Source organism: Rana temporaria, chromosome 9, assembly GCF_905171775.1.
Source record: "Rana temporaria chromosome 9, aRanTem1.1, whole genome shotgun sequence".
Classification (NCBI taxonomy): domain Eukaryota; kingdom Metazoa; phylum Chordata; class Amphibia; order Anura; family Ranidae; genus Rana; species Rana temporaria.
This window is the reverse complement of record NC_053497.1, coordinates 45170828-45193859: the sequence shown is the minus strand read 5'-3', so window position 1 is coordinate 45193859 and position 23032 is coordinate 45170828. Positions and strand designations below refer to the sequence as shown.

Below are 23032 nucleotides of genomic sequence, written 5' to 3'. Positions count from 1 at the left end.
ATAGATTCACCAGTAGCCAACATCAATAGATCCTCCAGCAGCCAGCAAAAAAGACCCCTCCCTCAACAGTACATCCCTCCCAGCAACGACTGACCCCCCAGCAACATAAGACCCATCCTAGCAACCATAGATCCCCCACGAGCAACAGAAGAACTCCCCAGCAACAATAGGCCCTCTTCCTTCGCAAAAATAGATTCTCTCTAGCAACAATAGGTTCCCCAGCAGCCATCAACAATAGACCCTCCAGCACACCCCTGCACCCCTTGACATTACGTACATTGGGGTTGATTCAGAAAGCAATTACGCCTGCGTATCCATAGATACGCAGCGTAATTGCTTAGTTGCGCCGGCGTATCTTCTTTCTGTATTCAGAAAGCTAGATACGCCGACTTTAGCCTAAGATACGACTGGCATAAGTCTCTTATGCCGTCGTATCTTAGGCCCCGTACACACGATAGAATCCATCCGCTGAAAAATCTCAGCGGATCGGTTTCAGCGGATAGATCCTATGTGTGTACATTCCAGCGGATATTTATCCGCGGAAATTTCCCAATTCCAGCAGATAAAAATTTGTAGACATGTCTACAAATCTATCCGCTTGAATTGGCTCCCGCGGATCGATCCGGTGGTCTGTACAGACTCACCGGATCAATCCGTCTGAAGGGATCCCCCGCATGCGTCATAATGATTCGACGCATGCGTGGAATTCCTTTTATGACAGCGTCGCGCACGTCGCCGCGTCATCATCGCGGCGACGGCGCGACACGTCATCGCGATGGGATTTCGGCGCGGATTTCGATCCGATGGTGAGTACACTCCATCGGATCAAAATCCGTGGAAATCCTCTCGTGTGTACTAGGCCTTAGGGTGCATTCTGCCGCTGGCCGCTAGGTGGCGTTCCCGTAGTTGTCAGTGTAGAGTATGCAAATTGCATACTTATGCCGATTCACAAACGTACGCAAGCCCGACGGTAGTTTTTTACGTTGTTTGCATAAGTCGGTTTCGTCGTAAGGCTGCTCCTGCTATTAGGAGGCGCAGCCAATGGTAAGTATGGACGTCGTTCCCGTGTCGCGATTTTCAAATTTTACGTAGTTTGCGTAAGTCGTCCGTGAATGGCGCTGGACGCCATTTACTTTCACGTCGATACCAATGACGTCCTTGCGACGTCAATTACCGCAATGCGCGTCAGGAAATTTTAGGGACGACGCATGCGTAGTAAGTTCGGCGCGGGAAGGCGCCTAATTTAAATGATCCACGCCCCCTACGGGATCATTTGAATTACGCACGCTTACGCCGGCCCCTTTTACGCTACGCCGCCGCAACTTTACAGGCAAGTGCTTTGTGAATCAAGCACTTGCCCGTAAAACTTGCAGAGGCATAACGTAAATGTCGTTCATTACGCCGCCGCAGTTTTGCACGCCCCTACCTGAATCTACCCCATTCAGTTCTGGAGGTGCTGGAACTGCGTTCCACCCCATTCCCGTTGAAAAAAAGCCTTGCATATATTCCAACCACTGTCTTATATCTGTGTGTAACATTATGTGGGTATATGTATCAAAAAAAAAAAAAAAGCAGACTGAAAAGGAGACACTGAAACCACCACTCAAACTGGCCAGAAATAAAATCCTTTCTCATGATATATTTTGTACTTTAGTATATTTACTTTAGGCTGGACGATCTAGAAGGTTACACGTGCAGGAATAATCCTACTGCCCTAAGGCTCAAGACTTCGGAAAGTGCTGCTCTGCACTCCATAGATTTTTATGCTTGGCTATGTTTATTTTAAACTTTTTAGTGGAAGTAATCCAACTAAAAGCCGGAAGTTATTATGAGGTTTTATAATGTGGCCATGTTATTATATATACAACATTTAATCGGACCAGGTGCACCATATAGTGCAAGCATTGCAAACATGATGATGTTCCCATATTCCAAGAAGATAATGTTGCTGTACCATTTTAAAAATGCTTTATGGATAGTATTGTGATTCCATGGCACATCCAGTTACTAGATCCAATGTTTTAACCTTTTCAATGTGTTTCTCTTGTTTTTCTCCCTTTTGGTACACTATAGTGTTTTTATATATCTGTTTAATAAGTGCAAAAATTACCAGTTGATCATGTCAGAAATTTATGCCGCGTACACATGATCATTTTTCGACTTGTAAAAAACAACGTTTTTCAGCCTCTAGAAAAAACAAAGTTTTTTCCAACTTCATCATTAAAACGACGTTGCCCACACACGATCGTTAAAAAAAAAAATGCTCTAGCAAAGCGCGGTGACGTACAACACGTATGACGGCACTATAAAGGGGAAGTTCCATTCGGATGGCGCCACCCTTTGGGCTGCTTTAGCTGATTTTGTGTTAGTAAAAGACGATTCGCGCTTTTCAGTCTGTTACAGCGTGAAGAATGTGCTTACTCCATTACGAACGCTAGTTTTACCAGAACGAGCGCTCCCGTCTCATAACTTCTGAGCATGCGCGGGTTTTTCACGTCGTTTAAGCCCACACACGATCATTTTTTACAACCCCCGAAAAACAACATCATTTAAAACGTTGTTAAAAAATGCAGCACGTTCGAATTTTTTTTGGTTGTTTTTTAGAACCCGAAAAATGATGTGAAGCCCACACACGATCGTTTTAAATGACATTTTTTATAAAAAATAAAATTTTACATGCCGAAAAATGATCATGTGTCTGCGGCATAAGAGCTGTTCTGTGTCCAGTACTTATTCCTTGTTATCTCAAGGAGCGTAATTAGCACACCACCGCTTCTTATCATGGCACTACAGAATGATTGGCCTTTGTTGTGGAGATGGAAGAGTGGGTGGGTAGTTTGGCAAAGGAAAACTTGGCAGGCCTAACAGTCCACACAAATGATGTGTTGTCAGCCAACAACAAGAGTAAGTAACTGGGTGCATTTCTGGCAGATTTTTTTCTTTAACCGCTTCAGCCCCGGACCATTTTGGTGGTCAAAGACCAGGCCACTTTCTGCGATTCGGCACTGCGTCACTTTAACTGACAATTGCGCGGCCGTGCGACGTGGCTCCCAAACAAAATTGACGTCCTTTTTTTCCCACAAACATAGCTTTCTTTTGGTGGCATTTGATCACCTCTGTGGTTTTTATTTTTTGCGCTATAAACAAAAAAAAAAGAGCGACAATTTTGAAAAAAAAAACAATATTTTTTACTTTTTGCTCTAATAAATATCCCCCAAAATATATATATAAAAAAAACATATTTTTTTCCACAGTTTAGGCCGATACATATTATTCTACATATTTTTGGTAAAAAAAATCGAAATAAGCTTTTATTGATTGGTTTGCGCAACAGTTATAGCTTCTACAAAATAGGGGACTGTTTTATGGCATTTTTATTAATATTTTTTTTACTAGTTATGTCGGCGATCAGCGATTTTTATCATGACTGCGACATTATGGCAGACACATCGGACACTTTTGACACCATTTTGGGACTATTGTCATTTTTACAGCGATCAGTGCTATACAAATGCACTGATTCTGTAAAAATGACACTGGCAGTGAAGGGGTTAACCACTAGGTGACGCTGCAGGGGTTAAGTGTTCCCTAGGAAGTGATTCTTACTGTTAGGGGGCATTTCTACGTGATCAGGAACGATCATCAGTGACAGTGTCACTAGGCAGAATAGGGGAATGCCTTGTTTACAAAGGCATTCCCCTGTTCTGCCCTTGCCGACCGCAATCACGGGACTCGCAAGGCACGTGGCAGACACGCGCGCTGGGCGGCAGATTCAAAGGGATGTACCTGTACGCCTATCTGCCTGCCCATGCCATTGTGTCAACGTAAATTGTCGTGCGGCGGTCGGCAAGTGGTTAAAGAGCCTTTAAAGTGATAAAACATGAGGAAATGTGCATGTAATTCATCAAAAATACAGTTTTTTTTTTTTGCCTTGATATACAATTAAAAAAAAAAATTTCTCCTTCACCTCTCCAATAACTGGAAGCTTTTCTGAAAAATGGCATGCAAAGAAGGACCAAAACAGTTCTATAGGTAAAAGATGGTTCTTTTCTTTATTGGGTCTCTAAAATTAACAAAAGCTATAAATTTGGATACTTGACCCACACTCCTATATGAGCTTGTTGGACAATTTGTTCCAAAACAATGGACATTATAATGGAGATGCCTCCACCTTTACAGCTATCACAGCCTCTTCTCTTAATGGGAAGGCTTTCCACAAGATTTTGGTGTGTCTCTCTGGGAATGAGTTTCCATTGAGCCAAAAGAACATTTGGCGGGTCAGGTCTCTGGGAATGAGTTTCCATTCAGCCAAAGGAACATTCGTCGTGTCAGGTCTCTAGGAATGAGTTTCTATTGAGCCAAAAGAACATTTGGCGGGTCGGGTCTCTGGGAATGAGTTTCTATTCAGTCAAAAGAACATTTTTCGGGTCAGGTCTCTGGGAATGAGTTTCCATTCAGCCAAAAGAACATTCGTCAGGTCTGGTTTCTGGGAATGAGTTTCCATTCAGCCGAAAGAACATTCGTTGGGTCAGGTTTCTGGGAATGAGTTTCCATTCAGCCGAAAGAACATTCGTTGGGTCAGGTCTCTGGGAATGAGTTTCCATTCAGCCAAAAGAACATTCGACGGGTCAGGTCTCTAGGAATGAGTTTCCATTCAGCCAAAAGAACATTCGTCGGGTCAGGTCTCTGGGAATGAGTTTCCATTCGGCCAAAAGAACATTCGTCGGGTCAGGTCTCTGGGAATGAGTTTCCATTCAGCCAAACGAACATTCATTGGGTCAGGTTTCTGGGAATGAGTTTCCATTCAGCCAAAAGAACATTCATCGGGTCAGGTTTCTGGGAATCAGTTTATATTCAGCCAAAAGAACATTCGTAGGTGTCAGGTCTCTGGGAATGAGTTTCCATTCAGCCAAAAGAACATTCGTCGGGTCAGATTTTTGGGAATGAGTTTCCATTAAGCCAAAAGAACATTCGTCGGGTCAGGTCTCTGGTAATGAGTTTCCATTCAGCCAAAAGAACATTAATGGGGTCAGGTCTCTGGGAATGAGTTTCCATTGAGCCAAAAGAACATTCGTCGGGTCAGGTTTCTGGGAATGAGTTTCCATTTAGCCAAAAGAACATTTGTAGGTGTCAGGTCACTGGGAATGAGTTTCCATTCAGCCAAAAGAACATTCGTCGGGTCAGGTCTCTGGGAATGATTTCCAATTCAGCCAAAAGAACATTCGTCAGATCAGGTTTCTGGGAATGAGTTTCCATTCAGCCAAAATAACATTCGTTGGGTCAGGTTTCTGGGAATGAGTTTCCATTCAGCCAAAAGAACATTCAACGGGTCAGGTTTCTGGGAATGAGTTTCCATTCAGCCAAAAGAACATTCGTCGGGTCAGGTCTCTGGGAATGAGTTTCCATTCAGCCAAAAGAACATTCGTCGGGTCAGATCTCTGGGAATGAGTTTCCATTCAGCCAAAAAGAACATTAATGGGGTCAGGTCTCTGGGAATGAGTTTCCATTGAGCCAAAAGAACATTCGTTGGGTCAGATTTTTGGGAATGAGTTTCCATTTAGCCAAAAGAACATTGATCGGGTCAGGTACAGTTGGTGGACGAAAAGACCTGTCATTCCAGTTTATCTCAAGATGTTTAGTAGGGTTGAGGTCAGGGCTTTGTGCAGACCACTTGAGTTCCTCCACACCAAACCCATCAAATCATGTCTTTTGGAATCTGGATTTTTGTGCAGGGTTACAGTCAGACTGGATCAGAAAAGGTCCTTCCCAAAACTCTAGCCAAAAAGTTGTAAAGCACAGAATAATACAGGATGTCTTTGTATGCTGTAGCATTAACAGTACTATTCACTGGAAATACCTAAACTCGATCATATGGAGGGGGTGTCTACACAAATTTACCATATAATGTACAGTACATTGTTTTGTTACGGTCTGTGCTCAGTGTCATTCTTAATAAATCATCTGGACTACATTGTGTTAGCATGCAGTGTAACAATTGTGTCCCTTCTCAACAGGATTATTTGGGCTGCATTATAGACTGTGGTCAGCTCCCCCTCAAACCCGAGCAAGTCAGCACTTTATTCTGCAACATTGAAGATATTTATGAATTTAACAGGTAAGATGAAAATGTTCTTTCTTAGTAGCCATCCATGTGAGATATTAGTCAAATGATGCCTATTGGGGAGCATAAAGTATACCTTTTCTTATAAACCTGATAAATGTTCTAAACCCTGTACTCTTTACCCAAAACTAAAAATTAATTTTTTATATTTATACATTATAGTTATACATTATAGTTAGAAAATGTCATACCTTGCATTGAAACAACAGGATGCACAGCATGCTTCCAATGTATCAAATATTCTTTGATCATACGTAGTGGAACTCCTAACTTGTTTTTTCATTGAGCTTTTCTCGTCACCCAAATGATTATTGATGGAGAGTCCAGTATGGGAACACCATATGCACAATGTGAATAGCACATGTGGTGTCTCCTTTTATCTGTATAGGCAGAGCTGTATCTCTAGGATGACAGCCATAATGATAGAAAAATCTGGATCGCTGTAACTGTGCCGCTGGAATGTCACTGGGACATGTTTTGAATATGGAGCTGAATTCTGCAAAGTTTCTACATATTAGGTAACTTTTAACCCAATTTATCTATTAATAAAATAATAAATTTCTATTTCTTTTTAAAGAGGATCTGTCACTTTGCAAAGTGACAAGGTCTCTTGAAAGCCCCCATTCTCATCCTTGCTGTACTCTCCTGGATTTTTTTCCGTATTGCATACACACGGTCACACAAAATCACCAAACACCAAAGTTTCAGTTTATTTTTAAAGTATAAATAAAGGCAAAACATTTTTTAATTTCGGATAGAGTGGAGAGGGATTTGAACATCTGTCAGGTTTTTGTTGTAGTCTGTGTCCCTGTTAGGGTGATTTACTCCCTCTATGTGTCCTGTTTAACGTTATTACAGAGTGTGAAAGTGAAAGAAAATCCCAAATTTTGGGTTGTCACCAGAACAAGTATAAAGGGGCAATCTTCCAATGGGGATGCTTGTAGCAACCAGGTGTTCCTTCACTTTAAGGGGATTCCCCTTCACTTCCTGTTTTGGCTATGGGACAGGAAGTGAAGGGAAATCCTTCAATGGGGCACAGATGGCAAAATCATAACCCTACCCTATTCTATTCAAAATAAAAATAAAAGTTCTACTTTAAAGCAGACTTCTGGCTATACCCCTAACTAGCCTTAAAACTGTCCCTACCCCCTTCCTAACACCTATGCTAGCTAACCTGTGTAGAAAAGATGAATACACTTTTCAGGCCTCTCCGGTTCGGTTAAGTGATCCAGCTCCCCTGTGTCAGCCATGGGCGGCTTCAGGGGAGGGAAGGGAGTGCCAACAACAGATGGGCCATTGAAGCCTATGGATAACATCACCGCTCCAGACTTTAGAAATGGAAAAGAGTACCGCTCCAAGCCCTGCGACCTATGCCGCTCCAGACTTTACTAGCCATTGTCAATGCACTCTCTCCTCTCCACTTCAGCCGCAACTGGCTGACACAGGAGAAATCAGGTAACCGGACCAGAGTTGCTTGAAAATAGGTAAATATGTACATCTTACTATCTAAAATGGCCCATACTGCGCACTCTGCTTAGCTGCATTTACCATAGCTCCAAACTGTCCCTGATTTCGAGGGACTGTCCCTGATTTGGAGCAATGTCCCTCATTCCTCCTCATTTGTCTCCCATTTTGGTCTGATATATATAGATGTATATAAAATGCACTTTTTATTTATCAAAAAATATTTCCCAGTGCTAAATCTTTCATCTGATTTCTAAATTGTTGCATTTGTAAACTCTAAAAGCCAATATAAAGCAATAGTAGTGGTAAAAAAAAAGCCCTTGTGGGTTTAACCAATCTTGTTTTTTGTACAATTCTCCTTTAAGGGGGCGTGGCAATGGGCGTTTCCTATTGCTGCATACTTTTTCTGATAGATGTCCCTCATTCCCATCTCAAAAAGTTGGGAGGTATGCATATACTACCTACAGCAGCAAGTGACTTATAAATGGCAGAATTATACATCTTTAATTCATTAGTGAGGACTCAACATTTACCTAGCAAATTTCAACTGTCAATAAAAAATATGAGATTTAAAGTGGAAAGCAGAAAGTGCAATCGGAAGGCATGGGAGAAACCATAGAGCCATGATATTAACAGTCTATTCTTTTACAGTGAGCTGCTGGAGGAGCTGGAGAACTGCACTTCTGCACACATGATCGCCGAGTGCTTTGTTATGAGGGTAAGGCTCCCCCTGCTGGACAAAACTTATTTCTGTACAAGAGCAAAATATTTGAAAGAAGGCAGCTTAGTATTCACTCCTGTGACTTATAAAAAAAATCCGTAAACTGAGCAATATTCCAACTGTCATTATTTCTCAGGATTGCAGATTAAATAAGGCTTGATGAACAACCAATGTGTAAAATTACACGCAAAGCTAAAAGATTCAGCCTATCCAAAAGTCATGTTTTAGTTGCAGGTTTGTGGGTTGACGCAACGAGAAGCCCAGTGTCATCTTAAGAGCATTATAGGCCCCCGGGCAATACAGTGCACTGGGGCCCTGTCTACACAATCACGCACGAGAATTTACTGACAAAAATCATAAAATTTACTGGCAGAGCCACATTTTTTACTGCCACTGCAAAAAAAGTACCTAAAATTACAGTTTTCAGTGCCGAACAATGCAAATGTGAGTATTTAAACTATAAACATATAGCTAGTGCTATTAGCAATGTGTTTAAGTTAAACAAAAGTAAAAAAAAATGTCTTCATTGACATGAAGGCCAGGTTACTATAACCCAGCCAGCACAGAGTTTCCTCTTACATCAGAGTCTGCAGGATTCCCCCTTACAGTAAAAGGGAACTCGTATGTAAAGGGGAACGCTGCAGATCATGATCTAAGGGGGGAACTCTGATGTGGAGAGGGGGCTCTGGTGACCAGAGACCACCTTATATCAGAGTCCATTGCTTTCTCTTTCCCACTTACATCAGGGTCCGCAGACTGAGTTCCCCCTTGCATTGTAAGGGGGAATCCTGCAGACTCTGATGTAAAGGGGAACTCTGATGTGGGGGGGCACGCTGGTGACCAGAGACCACCTTCCGTAGAGTAAATACACTAAGGTAAGGGGGATCACTATTATAGGAGGGGGAACCTTTATATCAGTGCCCCCTTACATTTTTACATTCACTCCCCCCTTACATCAGCAACCCCCCACACTCGTGGAGGACCAGATATTCTCTGTGATTTCCGCAAACTGGGCATGGGCAGTTCTAACCCGTCACTCTCCACAATTTTTTACTGGGGTTGCTGGGCAGCCGGTGGGGCCCCCCAGGCAAGCGGGGCCCCCGGGCAACTGCCCAGCGTGCCCAATGGAAAAGATGGCCCTGGAGAAGCCCCTTCCACAGTTGACAGTTCTTTTGCTGCATATATTAGGGTGTACTCACACTAGCCATATCAAGGCTGCTAAAAGATCTTTTTTTTGTTTATGTTATTTTCGTATTTTTTTTTTTTTTTCGTAAATTCGGGAAATTCGAAAAATTCTTTTTTTTCGTTTTTGTTTCATTCGTTTTTTTTAATTTTTCGTAAATTCGTAAATTTCGAAAAAAAAATATTTTTTTTGCTTTTTTCGTAAATTCGGGAAATTTTCGGATTTCCGAAAAAGCAAAAAACGGAAAAAACGAATTTTCCGAATTTACGGAAAAAAAAAGAATTTTCGGAAATTTTCGAAATTTCGAATTTTTCGGAATTTCGAATTTTGGAAATGTCGTATTTTCGAAATTTCGTATTTCGAATTTTTCAGTTTTCGAATTTTTCAATTTTCGAATTTTTCAATTTTCGGATTTTCGAATATTTCAATTTTCGAAATTTCGATTTTCGAATTTTTCAATTTTCGAAATTTCAAAATACGAAAATTCGGAAATACGAAATTTCGAAAATTTTAAAATTCGAAAATGAAAATTTAAATTCAATTTTCGAATTTCGAATTTTTCAATTTTCGAATTTTTCAATTTTCGATTTTCGAATTTTTCAATTTCGAATTTTCGAAATTCGTAAATACGAAAATTCGTAAATTCGAAAATTCGAAATTTGAAACATTTTTCAATTTTCGAACTTTCGATTTTTTCAATTTTCGAATTTTTCAATTTTCGAAGTTCGGAAATACGAAAATTGTAAAATTGAAAAATTCGAAAATTCAAAAATTTCAAATTCGAAAATTTGAAAATTCTAAATTTGAAAAATTCCAAATCTAAAAAGTGAAAAATTCAAAAATTTAAAAATTCGAAATTTGAAAAATTCGAAACTTGAAAAATTCGAAAATTCAAAAATGGAAAAATTTGAAAATCCGAAAAATTTTCGTATTTCTGAATTTCCGAAAATCCGAATTTCCGAAATTCGGAAATACGAAAATTCGTAAATAAAAAAAAACGGAAATACGAAAATTCGTAAATTAGAATTTTCGGAAATACGAAAATTCGTAAATTCAAAATTTTCTGAAGTCCGAAAATTCGTAAATAAAAAATTTGTAAATACGAAAATTCGTAATTAACGAAAATTCGTAAAAAAAATAATTAGAAACAAAACGAATTGCACATGTCTAATAGTAAGTATGTGAAATGGAACAGCTGTAACCACCAAAAAAGTGTACACTGCCTTGTACCATGTACCATGAGTATGACTGGCCTCACTTTCCCACTAGCCTGATCTCACATTGTACTTGGACCAAGCACGCTTACGCAATCTCTACAAGCCTGAACACAGTGATGTGCTCTGTTAGTGCTTTGTGATCTACGAGAGTTCTGTGCTCAGGCACGGGTATCTGAACAAAACCATACCACCTCTTTTAAGTGGTGCTGGGCACGTTACGGATCAATCACACTACATAAAAAGGTGAACTTTGGATGTAAACAATGATCAGGCACGGTTCATAGACTTATAGTCACAAACACAACTTCTCCTGAGCGGGCTCGCTCAGGAAGGATGTGCTATATCTCCCTCTTGGTTCTTTAAGGATAAGCTACGTCTCGCTGCCCGTCTCGCTGCCCTCTAAAGACCGGGGAAATCTGATACTCTGGAACCAAAAGATAAAGAAAGAAATGGCGCACCGGCCTAGTGCATTATCCTAAAACTATATTTTATTATTAAAAAACTGTAAGTATTATACTCACAAATTTACAATTCAGTAAAAGCTCATATCAAGGTACAGCATCAAGATTTGTTGCATGGTACCCTATCGTTCAGTCCATATTCCAACAAATTGCAAAACAGGAGGTGAAGATCCAATAGCCTAAAGCGTTTTGAGGTTCTACCTGTTCCTCAGAGCCAAGAAGACTATTACTACAACAGCAGATGTGCAGACCTAGGAACTCAAATGTAGAGATCCACCAGAAGAATCCCTGAGGGATATAAGATACTGGCAAATAGAATTCCAGAATGAACTAGTCTTAAAAATGCTCTCTTCTCTCTCTGAGCCAGGCCACTCAATGACCTTAATGTGCTTCTTCTTGAGCCACTCCTCTGTTGCCTTGGAGGTATGTTTTGGGTCATTGTCATGCTGGAAGACCCATCCACGACCCATCTTCAGTGTTCTGGCTGAGGGAAGAAGGTCCTCATCCAAGATTTTATAATACATGGCCCGTCCATTGGCTCCTCAAACTCATCCTGTACTTTGAACAGAGAAACAGCCCCAAAGCATAATATTTCCACCTTCGTGCTTGACTGTAGGGATAGTGTTATAGAGTCATAGTCAGAATTTTTCTTCTTCCAAGCACGGCAAGTCGAGTTAATGCCAAAGAGCTCAATTTTGGACTTATCTGACCACAGCACTTTCTCCCAATCCTTCTCTGAATCATTTAGACTTTCATTGGCAAACTTCAGATGGGCCTGTGCCTTCCTGAGGAGGGCGCTGCAGGATTTCAATCCATGGCGGCGTATTGTGTTACCGATGGTTTGTTGACTGTGGTTGAGATCATTCACAAGCTCCTCCTGTGTAGTTCTGGGCTGATCCCTCACTTTTCTCATGATCATCCTTACCCCATGAGGCAAAATCTTTCATGGAGCTCTAGACCAGGGGTCTCCAAACTGCGGCCAGAGGGCCAGATGTGGCCCTTTGCTAGCCTTTATCCGGCCCTTGGAGCACTGTTCCTCCCACTGACACCAACAAGAGCGCACTATTTCTTCCACTGATACCAATGATAGGATACTATTCCTTTTACTAATAAGGGGCACTGCTATTCCTTCTACTGATCACCAACCTTGATGCCATATGTATTCTCACTGATGCTGGGCTCAGGACATTTTCTGCCACTGCAGGCCGCAATCTGGCCCTCCTAAAGTCTGAAGGACAATAAACTGGTCCTTGGTTTGAAAAGTTTGGAGACCCCTGCTCTAGACAATGGTTATTTTGTATTTCTTAAATTTGCAAATAATCGCTCCAACAGTTGTCTACTTCTCACCAAGCTTCATGCTGATGGTCTTGTAGCCCATTCAAGCCTTGTGCAGGTCTACAATCTTGGCTCTTTGATGGATGATGTGAGGACTCTGGAATGTAGTGACAATTTTCTGATAGAAGAAGTCGTATTCCTTTTTTTATTACAGTGCTCTGTCCCCCAAGGGACAAAGTACGTGTATTACCTTGTCGCATGGTCTTACAAACTGTGGAAGGCTGGCTACATGATTAGACAGGGCACCCTCCCACTGATCTAACTCCATGGCCATCCAACAACACAGCTAGCAAAGAGATGACTGCCGACACTTGTCTCCGGCTGCGAGCACTTGCAGGAAAAAACTCTGGCAAGAGGTATGTGGTGGGAAGTCGTGTTAGCCTCCTGTGAATTCTTCTTGCCAACCCTTGTTTTGGGAAAGCTCTTGGAGTCAGAGACAAGTTCCGGCTATCAATACAGTCGCCATCTTCTTAGCTGCATTGGGTTAGTTTACTGAGATATTGCCTTCATACCTGTATGCTATAGTCACAAAACAACCACCACTTATGTAATCAGCATATAAATGGGCACATCCATTGCTGACAGTAATTACAAAGTGTTTTTTGCAATCCTTTATAAATCATATTTGGACAGCTACTGATGACACCTCTGACTTGATGGCAAAAAAATTAAATATGGGTAGATGACAAAGGGAAAGAGGCACCAACATCCCTGAGAAATAGAGACAAAGGGTTATTTTCTTAAGGGGATTTTTGGGGGTGCCGGTGACTTGTCCTCAATGTTCCCCTAACGGGGAAGTTCCTTCAATGACTGCGCAGGCGCAAACTTCCCGACGGAAATCTCCGAACCTCGCCCGGCATCCAGGCTCATTCTTTAACATCCCCGTGGATTGGAGGATGTTAAAAAAAGAGCCAGGCGGCCGAGCGAGCGGAGCGAGCCGTCCGAGCGAAGCGAGGACGTGAGGCCGACTGGCCACTTACCTCGAAATCCACGTCGCCCTGGATGCCGGCCAAACTTCGGAGATTTCCGTCAGCAAGTTTGCGCCTGCGCAGTCCTTGTAGGAACTTTCCCGTTGGCTGGAACCGTCTAAGGACATCAGTTTGCGCATGTGCTGGAACTTCCAAGATAGCTGGAACCAGCACGGCAGATCACCGGCTAAGAGAAGACTAGTGAATACTAGGATAAATGTCTGTTGTACTTTTATAAATCCTGGTATTCACTAGTATTCTCTTTGCCGGCACCCCCAAAAATCCCCCTAAAAAAGAAACCTTTGTCCCCAAAAGACATGGATGTTGACTGAGAGCTGTTTTTTTTTTTTTTTTAAAGTGTATTTTGTGCGTGTACTCGAGAGAGGAGCCGGACTGCAGGAGTTGGGAGTAGGCAGGCCTCCCCCAGAGGCAATCTGCCACCTTTCTCCATGCCCCGGGTGGCAATGGCGGGTGTGTGAGGGGGTCCTCCCACACAGCCCGCCCTACCTGCTCCGCTTTGAAGCCCAACGGGGCAGAGGGACTCCCTATAAGGGAGTGAGAGGATTTGCCCGCTCAACCAGCCCCGTTAGTCCTTTGCCTCTCTTTTTTAGAGACCGCGTGGTCAAAGTGCGTGCATGTTAACCCAATTTCGAGTGCGTGTAAGTGTGGTGGTTTTTGTGGGAGGGGGGTGGGCGTACTAAGCGCAGGCTTACCTTGCATAGCACACCCACCGGGAGCCCGGCTGAGACCACCAAACTCAATTCACATGTAGCCGAGACCGGGATCCAAACACCTAGCTGCAGAGGTGAATGGCTTGTCAGCGCAGTGCCAATCGTGTTGAGCCACCGCAGCTCCTGAGAGCTGTTTTATCTGATTGGTGGTACCTAAATACCGGCTCTCAGCTGCTGATGGTCCTAAAGACAAGTTCCAAAACCACATTGGAAGGTGGGATCTGTACATTGTATAGTAAAGTAGCAGAAGCTGCTATCCACTTTTAATTTATGCTTCCTGTAAGAAAGTAGTGTGGCTTAATGTAAAATCCAGATTGTGTGTGCGTGTATAATGATGATTTCATATTTCCTCTGCAGAGTGAAGAGTTTGACATCTATACCGTGTATTGTATGAATTATCCCAGGTAACCGTCTCTCTCTCTCTGTTTCTACAATAGATTCTGCAGTGCTAGGGCCCTAGGGGAAGTGTCTGCTAAGATGTGTTTAAATGTTTTTCTCTTTGGTCAGTCAGCAGACAACCAAAAGATCTCCAGCCTTGGGGGAAAACTGAAACCAATAGTGTGAGATTGAGGCTGTAATTGAGCCATAATTAAAGAAAGATTGTAGTGTAAAATTTAAAGAATGGTTCTATTTAACTCATGCCCAGTTTGCAGTGTGCTTATATTGGTAGAGGTTGAGTAGTATGATCAAGCACCTCAAGGAGCAGACCCTTGGGAGACCTATTTTCCCCTGCTATCAGAGAGCTTGGACAGCTTTTACATAGCAAAAAGGTAAAGCATATACTGCAACGTGATGGGAGCTCACTCACATGTTAGTTTCAGATCAACAGAAGCAGTGGAGTCACTAGGGTTGGTGTCACCCGGTGCGGTAAAACATGGTGTCACCCCCCCTCTGTCTAGGCTGCCCAGCACCAAGCAGGCAGCGCACGGGCACGGGGCGCACCCCAAACCAGCCCCTGTAAATGATAGTATAGGGCAGGCTAGGGTAGTATAGAGTGGTATAGTGGCAGATTGGTGTAGTGGGGTGGTATAGGACAGGTTAAGGTGGTATAGGGCATGTTGGGGTGATATAGGGTAGTTTGGGGTGGTATAGGGCAAGTTAGGGTTGCATAGGGCAGGTTGGGGTGGTATAGGGCAAGTTAGGGTGGTACAGGGCAGGTTGGGGTGGTATAGTGCAAGTTAGGGTGGCATAGGGCAATTTGGGATGGCATGGGAAAGGTTGGGGTGGTACAGGGCAAGTTAGGGTGGCATTGGGCAGGATGGGGTGGTATAGGGCAAGTTATGGTGGCATAGGGCATATTGGGGTGGTACAGGGCAAGTTAGGGTGGCACAGGGCAAGTTGGGGTGGCATGGGAAAGTTTGGGGTGGTACAGGGCAGGCTGGGGTGGTACAGGACAGGCTGTGGTGGCACAGGGCAAACTGGGTGGTACAGGGAAGGCTGGGGTAGTACAGGGCAGGCTGGGGTGGTACAGGGTTGTTTGGGGGGGTACAGGGCAGGCTGGGTGGTATAGGGCAGGCTGAGGTGGTACAGGGCAGGCTGAGGTGGTACAGGGCAGGCTGGGGTGGCACAGAGCAGGCTGGGGTGGCACAGAGCAGGCTGGGGTGGTACAGGGCAGGCTGGGATTGCACAGGGCAGGCTGGGCATGTCAGCTAAAAAAACAAAAAACAGGATGGTGTCACCCCTCTATCGGGTGTCACCCGGGTGCGGACCGCACCCCCCCCCACACACCCCCCTAGCAACGCCTCTGAACAGGAGTGACTTTATAGATGGATACCATCTTCTGAAGATGGAAGAATAACAGCAGGGGGGTAACCAGGGGGAAAGCCAACCTAGAGACAGCAGATAACTAGTGAACATTGCTCTATGTTGTGTAATGAATCTAAAGCCTCGTACACACGATCAGTCCATCCGATGAGAACGGTCTGAAGAACCGTTGTCATAGGTTAACCGATAAAGCTGACTGATGGTTCGTCGCGCCTACACACCATCGGTTAAAAAAACGATCGTGTCAGAACACGGTGACGTAAAACACAACGACGTGCTGAAAAAAACGAAGTTCAATGCCTCCAAGCATGCGTCGACTAGATTCTGAGCATGCATGGATTTTTAACCGATGGTTGTGTGTACTAACGATCGGTTTTGACCTATCGGTTAGCAATCCATTGGTTAAAATTTAAAGCAAGTTGGCTTTTTTTTAACCAAAGGTTAAATAACCTATGGGGCCCACACACGATCGGTTTGGACCGATGAAAATGGTCCATCAGACCGTTATCCTCTGGTTAACCTATCGTGTGTACGAGGCCTAATAGCTATCGGAAAATCAGATTTTATATCGGAAAAACCAGCTCTCAATCTTTTGTTGGCGGAAATTCCGACAATAGCTATACTCCAATGTTGGGTAATACTATATGCTGGCAAAGAGAAACATAAGAGTTAAAATAACTTTTTTGGGGACAAAATGCTTTTCTGGGCTCCCTACAAGGCCAATCACATATACAAAAGCCAGTGTTTTTTGTCATGCGAACAATTCTAAAGAGACTTATTTTTTAGCAGTGATCACATGACCAACTACCCAAACGTTTGGTCCAAAGACCAGCACTGTAGCAGCATTTTCTCCAGGAATGGTAATTCATTCCTTTTTTTATCTATCCAAGAAATTCTACAACCACAATGTAGTATGTGAGTGCCTAGGGAGCTCCCCTGGCCAAGCATGTTTTGGGGTTATCTCAATCTGTCCTCCGACTTTCAACTTTGGGTATTTCCTTTTAGCCTCCCACAAATGATCTGTCCAATCAAGCTATATTTTCAGCATTGTGTGATGGGGGGAGTACATGAAAAATTCAAAGTTGAGATAAAGGTTTGACATGTTCACTTTCAATTAAGATTGTCTTTTCCAGTCTCTTTATCTGTGTTATTCCTTTTCTCCTTTATTAACCTTTTATTCTCCCCCCAGCTCAGTCTCCGTCCTTCGGGAGTGCATGAAGAATGAGGAACTTGTTCAGTTTTTCAGAGAGCGGCAGGCGGTGTTATCGCACTCCCTGCCCTTGGAGACATATCTCCTGAAACCTGTACAGCGTATTATGAAATACCATCTTCTCTTGCAGGTGAGGCAGGGGCATGTACCCTATATAGCCAAGGGGTTGTGTACTCTACTCTTGGTCATCCGACGTACCCTCAATGCGGCTTTCCTGGTGGTGACCACAGTTGACCATGCAAGCATACTCTGCGTTGAAATGGCCACTTGTAGTCTCCATCAGAAGCCCTGAGACAGAGTGACAATGCAAGAACTTAGGGGCAGATTCACGTAGAGCCGCGTAAAATTGTGTGGGCGTAACGTATCTGATTTCCGTTACGCCTCCGCAACTTACATGGGCAAGTGCTGTATTCTCAAAGCACTTGCTCAGTAGGTTGCGGCGGCGTAGCGTAAATCGGCCGGCGTAAGCCCGCCTAATTCAAATTTGGATCAGGGGGGCGTGTTTTATGCAAAACTACTGTGACCCGACGTAATTGACGTTTTTTTCGGAACGGCGCATGGAATTTCCCAGTGTGCATTGCTCCAAAGTACACCGCAAGGACGTAATTGGTTTCGACGTGAACGTCCAGCCCCATTCACGGACGACTTACACAAAGGACGTAACTTTTTCAAATTTCGACGCGGGAACGACGGCCATACTTAACATTGGCTGCGCCTCATATAGCAGGGGCAACTTTACGCCGGGAAAAGCCTAACGTAAATGTCTTAACTTTACTGCGTCGGCCGCGCGTACGTTCGGGAATTCGCGTATCTAGCTAATTTGCATACTCAACGCGGAATTCGACGGAAGCGCCACCTAGCAGTCAAAAAAAATTGCAGTTTAGATCTGACGGCGTAAGAGACTTACGCCTGTCGAATCTAATGGATATCTATGCGTAACTGATTCTAAGAATCAGACGCATAGATACGACGGGTCAGATTAGGACTTACGACGGCGTACATGGCGCTGCACCGTCGTAAGTCCTTTGAGAATCTGGGCCTTAATTGGGAGACAGGGACAAAGCATTAAAAAGAAGTTCATGAACAAGGACTTTTATGGTGGAATTATTAGGAAATATTTTTACTAAAGCTTCAGATTTAAAAATATTGCCATTTTATTTTTTTAAATCACATTATCTAGTTAAAACACATACAATAATTTAGTGATCGGTCCACATCTTTTTTAGTATTTCAGATCAAAGTTCTGAATAAAACTTGTCACAGTCTGTGTAACACATGCCAATATCCCTAAAAATGTTCAACCTGGTGTGTTTTTTGGTATTGTTTTGTCCAATTATTCTGATGTCGCGTCTAATTTGTCACAGGAGCTGGCTAAGCACTTTGATAAAAATGCCCCTGGCTACGAGGTGGTGGAGGAAGCCATTATCACAATGACTGCTGTTGCCTGGTACATCAATGATATGAAGAGGAAGCAGGAACATGCTGTTAGACTTCAGGTACTGAGAATTGCACCATGCAAAGCATGATGGGTAAAGCTCCAGAACCAAAGTTGACCATCATTTAAATGATGGACGTTCATTTTTTTTTTTTCTTTCTTTTTTTTTTAAATGGACGTTCATTAACGGGGTTGTAAAGGTTCGTTTTTTATTTTCTAAATAGGTTCCTTTAAGCTAGTGCATTGCTGGTTCACTTACCTTTTCCTTCGATTTCCCTTCTAAATGTTTTTTTTTTCTTTGTCTGAATTTCTCACTTCCTGTTCTTCCTCAGTAAGCTGTTCTGGCTGGCTAACCCCCAGCCAGAATGGCTCGGATGATGGGGGCAAGCTTACTGAGGAGAAACAGGAAGTGAGAAATTCAAACAAAGAAAAAAAAACATTTGGAAGGAAAATCGAAGGAAAAGGTAAGCAAACCAACAATGCGCTAGATTAAAGCAATCTATTTAGAAAATAAAAAACAAACCTTTACAACCCCTTTAACAAACCAGCTTACTCTATATATTAATGTGCCTGGTAGTTCTAATTGTAAATTTTATTTTGTGATGGTGAACTTCATTTACAACTGCTTCATTTGAGAATAACTATGCTGTCCCCTTCTTCTCCTTATGCGTTAAAGAGTATATATAGCTAAACTTTTTTATTTAAATTTTTTTGGATAAGAAGGCTTAAAACTCCTGCCAGTTTATTTTTTGCTGTCTGTATATCATTGGAGAGATTTTCTTTCACTTCCTGTCCAAAAGACGCAGCAGAAAGATGGAGATCAACCAAAGTGAGGGGAATTCCCTTTTAATAAGGTTGTCTCAGGAACAGGTGTCCCCACTGGAAAATTGCCTGTTAGCTCTTGTTTGGGGACATCTCTAAAATGTTGGATTTCTCCCACTTTCCTATTTGTAACAGCGATCACCAGTAGAAATAAAGGGGCAGATCCACGTAGATCGGCGCATATATCCGCCGGGTGTAGCGTATCCAAGATACACTACGCCGCCGTAAGAATTTGCGCCGTAAGTTACGGCGGCGTAGTGTATCTTTGGCGGTGTAAGGGCGCGGAATTCAAATGGATGTGATGGGGGCGTGTTTTATGTAAATACGTTGTGACCCGACGTAAACAAAGTTTTTTTTTAATGGCGCATGCGCCGTCCGTGGGAGTATCCCAGTGCGCATGCTCGAAAATAAACCGGAACAAGCCAATGCTTCTGACGGTGACGTCATTCTACGCAAATCCCTATTCACGAACGACTTACGCAAACGATGTAAAAAAAATCAAAATTTGACGCGGGAACGACGGCCATACTTAACATTGAGTACGCCTCATAATAGCAGGGGTAACTATACGCCGGAATAAGCCGAACGCAAACAACGTAAAAAAATGCACCGGCCGGACGTACGTTCGTGGATCGCCGTAACTTGCTAATTTGCATACTCGACGCGGAATTCGACGGAAATGCCACCTAGCGGCCGGCGGAAAAATGCATCTACGATCCGACGGCGTACTAAGACGTACGCCTGTCGGATCGATCCGAGATGCAGTCGTATCTTGTTTTGTAGATACAAAACAAAGATACGACGCAGGAAATTAAAAATTACGCGGCGTATCAATAGATACGCCGGCGTAATTCTTTTGTGGATCTGCCTTAAAGTTTGAAGATTGACTGACAGCCTACTAGATTTGTTTACTTCAGAAAAAGCATTTGAAACAATAATTTTTTTTTTTTTTAAATCTCTCGTCTAAGCAGACACCAGTACAAACACTTTTTAGCAGAGTAAAGAAGAGCGAGAGCCTCTTTGAGTTTTAATTTCTGTCTATGCCCCCATTGGGGAGATTTCCCTTATGCCGCGTACACACGATCGGACATTCCGACAACAAAACCGTGGATTTTTTTTTCCGACGGAATGTTGGCTCAAACTTGTCTTACATACACACGGTCACACAAATGTTGTCGGAAATTGCAAACGTCAAGAACGCGGTCACGTACAACACTACGACAAGCCGAGAAAAATGAAGTTCAATGACTCCGAGCATGCGTCGCATTGATTCCGAGCATGCGTAGGATTTTTGTGCGTCGGAATTGGCTACAGACGAACTTTTGTTGTCAAAAAAATTGAGAACCAGCTCTTAAACATTTGTTGTCGGAAATTCCGACAGAAAATGTCCGATGGAGCTTACACACGGTCGGAATATCCGACCAAAAGCTCACATCGAACATTTGTTGTCGGAAATTCCGATCGTGTGTATGCGGCATAACTTCAAATTATTTGCAGCAGTAGTCTCTGGATAGAAAATCAAGGGCAAATCTTTTCAATAGGGGCACAGACAGCAATAAAAAACAAAAAACGACGGTCTAAAACTGGCCATACATAGGGCCAGATTCACAGAAAATGTACGCCGGAGTATCTGCTGATACTCCGGCGTACTTTCAAATTTGCCGCGTCGTATCTTTATTTATAATTCACAAACAAAGATACAACGGCATTTGGCTAAGATCCGACAGGCGTACGGCTTTGTATGCCTTCGGATCTTAGGATGCAATACTTTGGCGACCGCTGGGTGGAGTTCGCGTCGTTTTCCGCGTCGGGTATGCAAATTAGCTGTTTACGGCGATCCACGAAGGTACGCGCGTTCGTCGCATTCTCTTACGTCATCGCTAGTTGGCTTTTCCCGTCGTAAAGTTGCGATTGCTATTTAGGTGGTGTAATATTAGACAGCCCATGTTAAAGTATGGCCGTCAATCCCGCATCAAATTTTAGCGTAAGTCGTCCGGGAATACGAAAGTACGTAACGCACGTCGCCGTTCAAAACATTATGTCGGGTGACGTTATTTTGCGCAAAGCACGGCGGGAAATTTCAAAACGGAGCATGCGCAGTTCAGCGCGGGAACGCGCCTAATTTAAATGGTACACTCCCCATTTGAATTAGGCGGGCTTGCGCCGGACGGCTTTACGCTACGCTGCCGCAAGTTTACAGGCAAGTGCTTTGTGAATCAAGCACTTACGCTGAAAACTTGCAGAGGTGTAACGTAAACGGGATACGTTACGCTGCCGTAATTCTACATGAATCTGGCCCATAGTTCTTTTTTTTATTATTCAGCCAGCCAGCTAAACAAAAAAACAATATGGAACCAATTCCGCCTTCCACACACTTGAGGTGGATGCAGGAAGCTTCCCTACTATGTCATTGTATTCTGGCAGTGGGACTCCCCCGCCTTTAGAATACACTGATCAACATTACAGCTGATTGGCTCATGAGAAGTCAACCGATAATATCTCATGAATGAGCATACATGGATGGAAAATGTTGTTCCATTTTTGGCCAGCCTAACCCTTTCCTGCCATTTCCAAAAAAAAATAATAAAAAAAAAACATGGCTGGATTTTCACTTTAGATTTGTGCTGCTATATTTAGCTTATATATCACAAACTGCATGTTTTGTTAAAAATTCAGTACAGAATTAAAGCTAGCAGCAAATAACCCAGAAAGTGGGTACACAGACCCGTCATTTTAAAATCTCAGCTTTAAAAAAGAGAAAAGCCAATGGGACAGCTGAAAATACCAAAATAGTTAATCCAGCAATGTCAGTGATTCCAATATAGTTTTGCTTCGATCGACAAAACACTACGATCTGGCGTCAAGATATAAACTTGCTTTAAAGAATGAAAATGCGCTTACCTCCCACCTTTTCTGGTGCAATGTCCTTACAGTATCTTCTCTGATCATTCCAGGAAATCCAAAGCAAGCTGGTGAACTGGCAAGGTCCAGACCTGAGTGGGTTTGGAGAACTTGTTCTGGAAGGGACATTCCGAGTGCAGCGAGTCAAGAAAGAGCGAGCTTTTTTCTTATTTACCAAAATGTTGCTGATCACCAAGAAAAGAATGGACCTTTACATCTATAAAATACATATCTTTGTGAGTCATGTTGTCCTGTGAAAATGACATTTTTTGTTTTATTTTGTTTTACTATTATTTCTAGTGTTTTGTAGAATATTTGCATTTCTTTTTTATATGACTTTGGTGTAAGGTACCAGTAGCTTCCAATTGTTCCTCTCTGTACTCCTTGAATTCCTTTTTCTCAAGTAGTGGTATAACTAAATATCACAAGGTGCCTGGACAAAATTTGGATGGGGCAACTGTAATATAATTCATCCCTAATGACTCCCCCTCAACATTGGTGTTAAGAAGTGGACTGCTTTTTAAACCCCATTCCCCTGTAAATTAACAGGTACACCTTGTATCCAGGCATACGTTATGGATCAACCCACACTCAAACGCTGTAGGTCGATAGGGCTAGGAATGCCGCGTACACACAATCGGATTTTCCGATGAAAAAGGTCCAATCGTCTGTATGGAATTCCGCGCTCAAAATCAAGTC

At 42.9% G+C, this 23032-nt stretch overlaps 1 protein-coding gene across 2 annotated transcripts in view; it reads left to right on the top strand.

Annotated features, from left to right (window-relative positions):
* PLEKHG2 (pleckstrin homology and RhoGEF domain containing G2) overlaps positions 1-23032 on the top strand; it is a 164643-nt gene that overhangs the window by 111121 nt on the left and 30490 nt on the right. For both annotated transcript variants that reach the window (XM_040323358.1, XM_040323357.1), the window contains 6 exons: positions 6015-6115; positions 8237-8303; positions 14559-14605; positions 17155-17305; positions 18540-18671; positions 22387-22569. In XM_040323358.1, coding sequence (XP_040179292.1) covers positions 6015-6115; positions 8237-8303; positions 14559-14605; positions 17155-17305; positions 18540-18671; positions 22387-22569 — 681 coding nt within the window. The remainder of the gene's footprint in view (positions 1-6014; positions 6116-8236; positions 8304-14558; positions 14606-17154; positions 17306-18539; positions 18672-22386; positions 22570-23032) is intronic.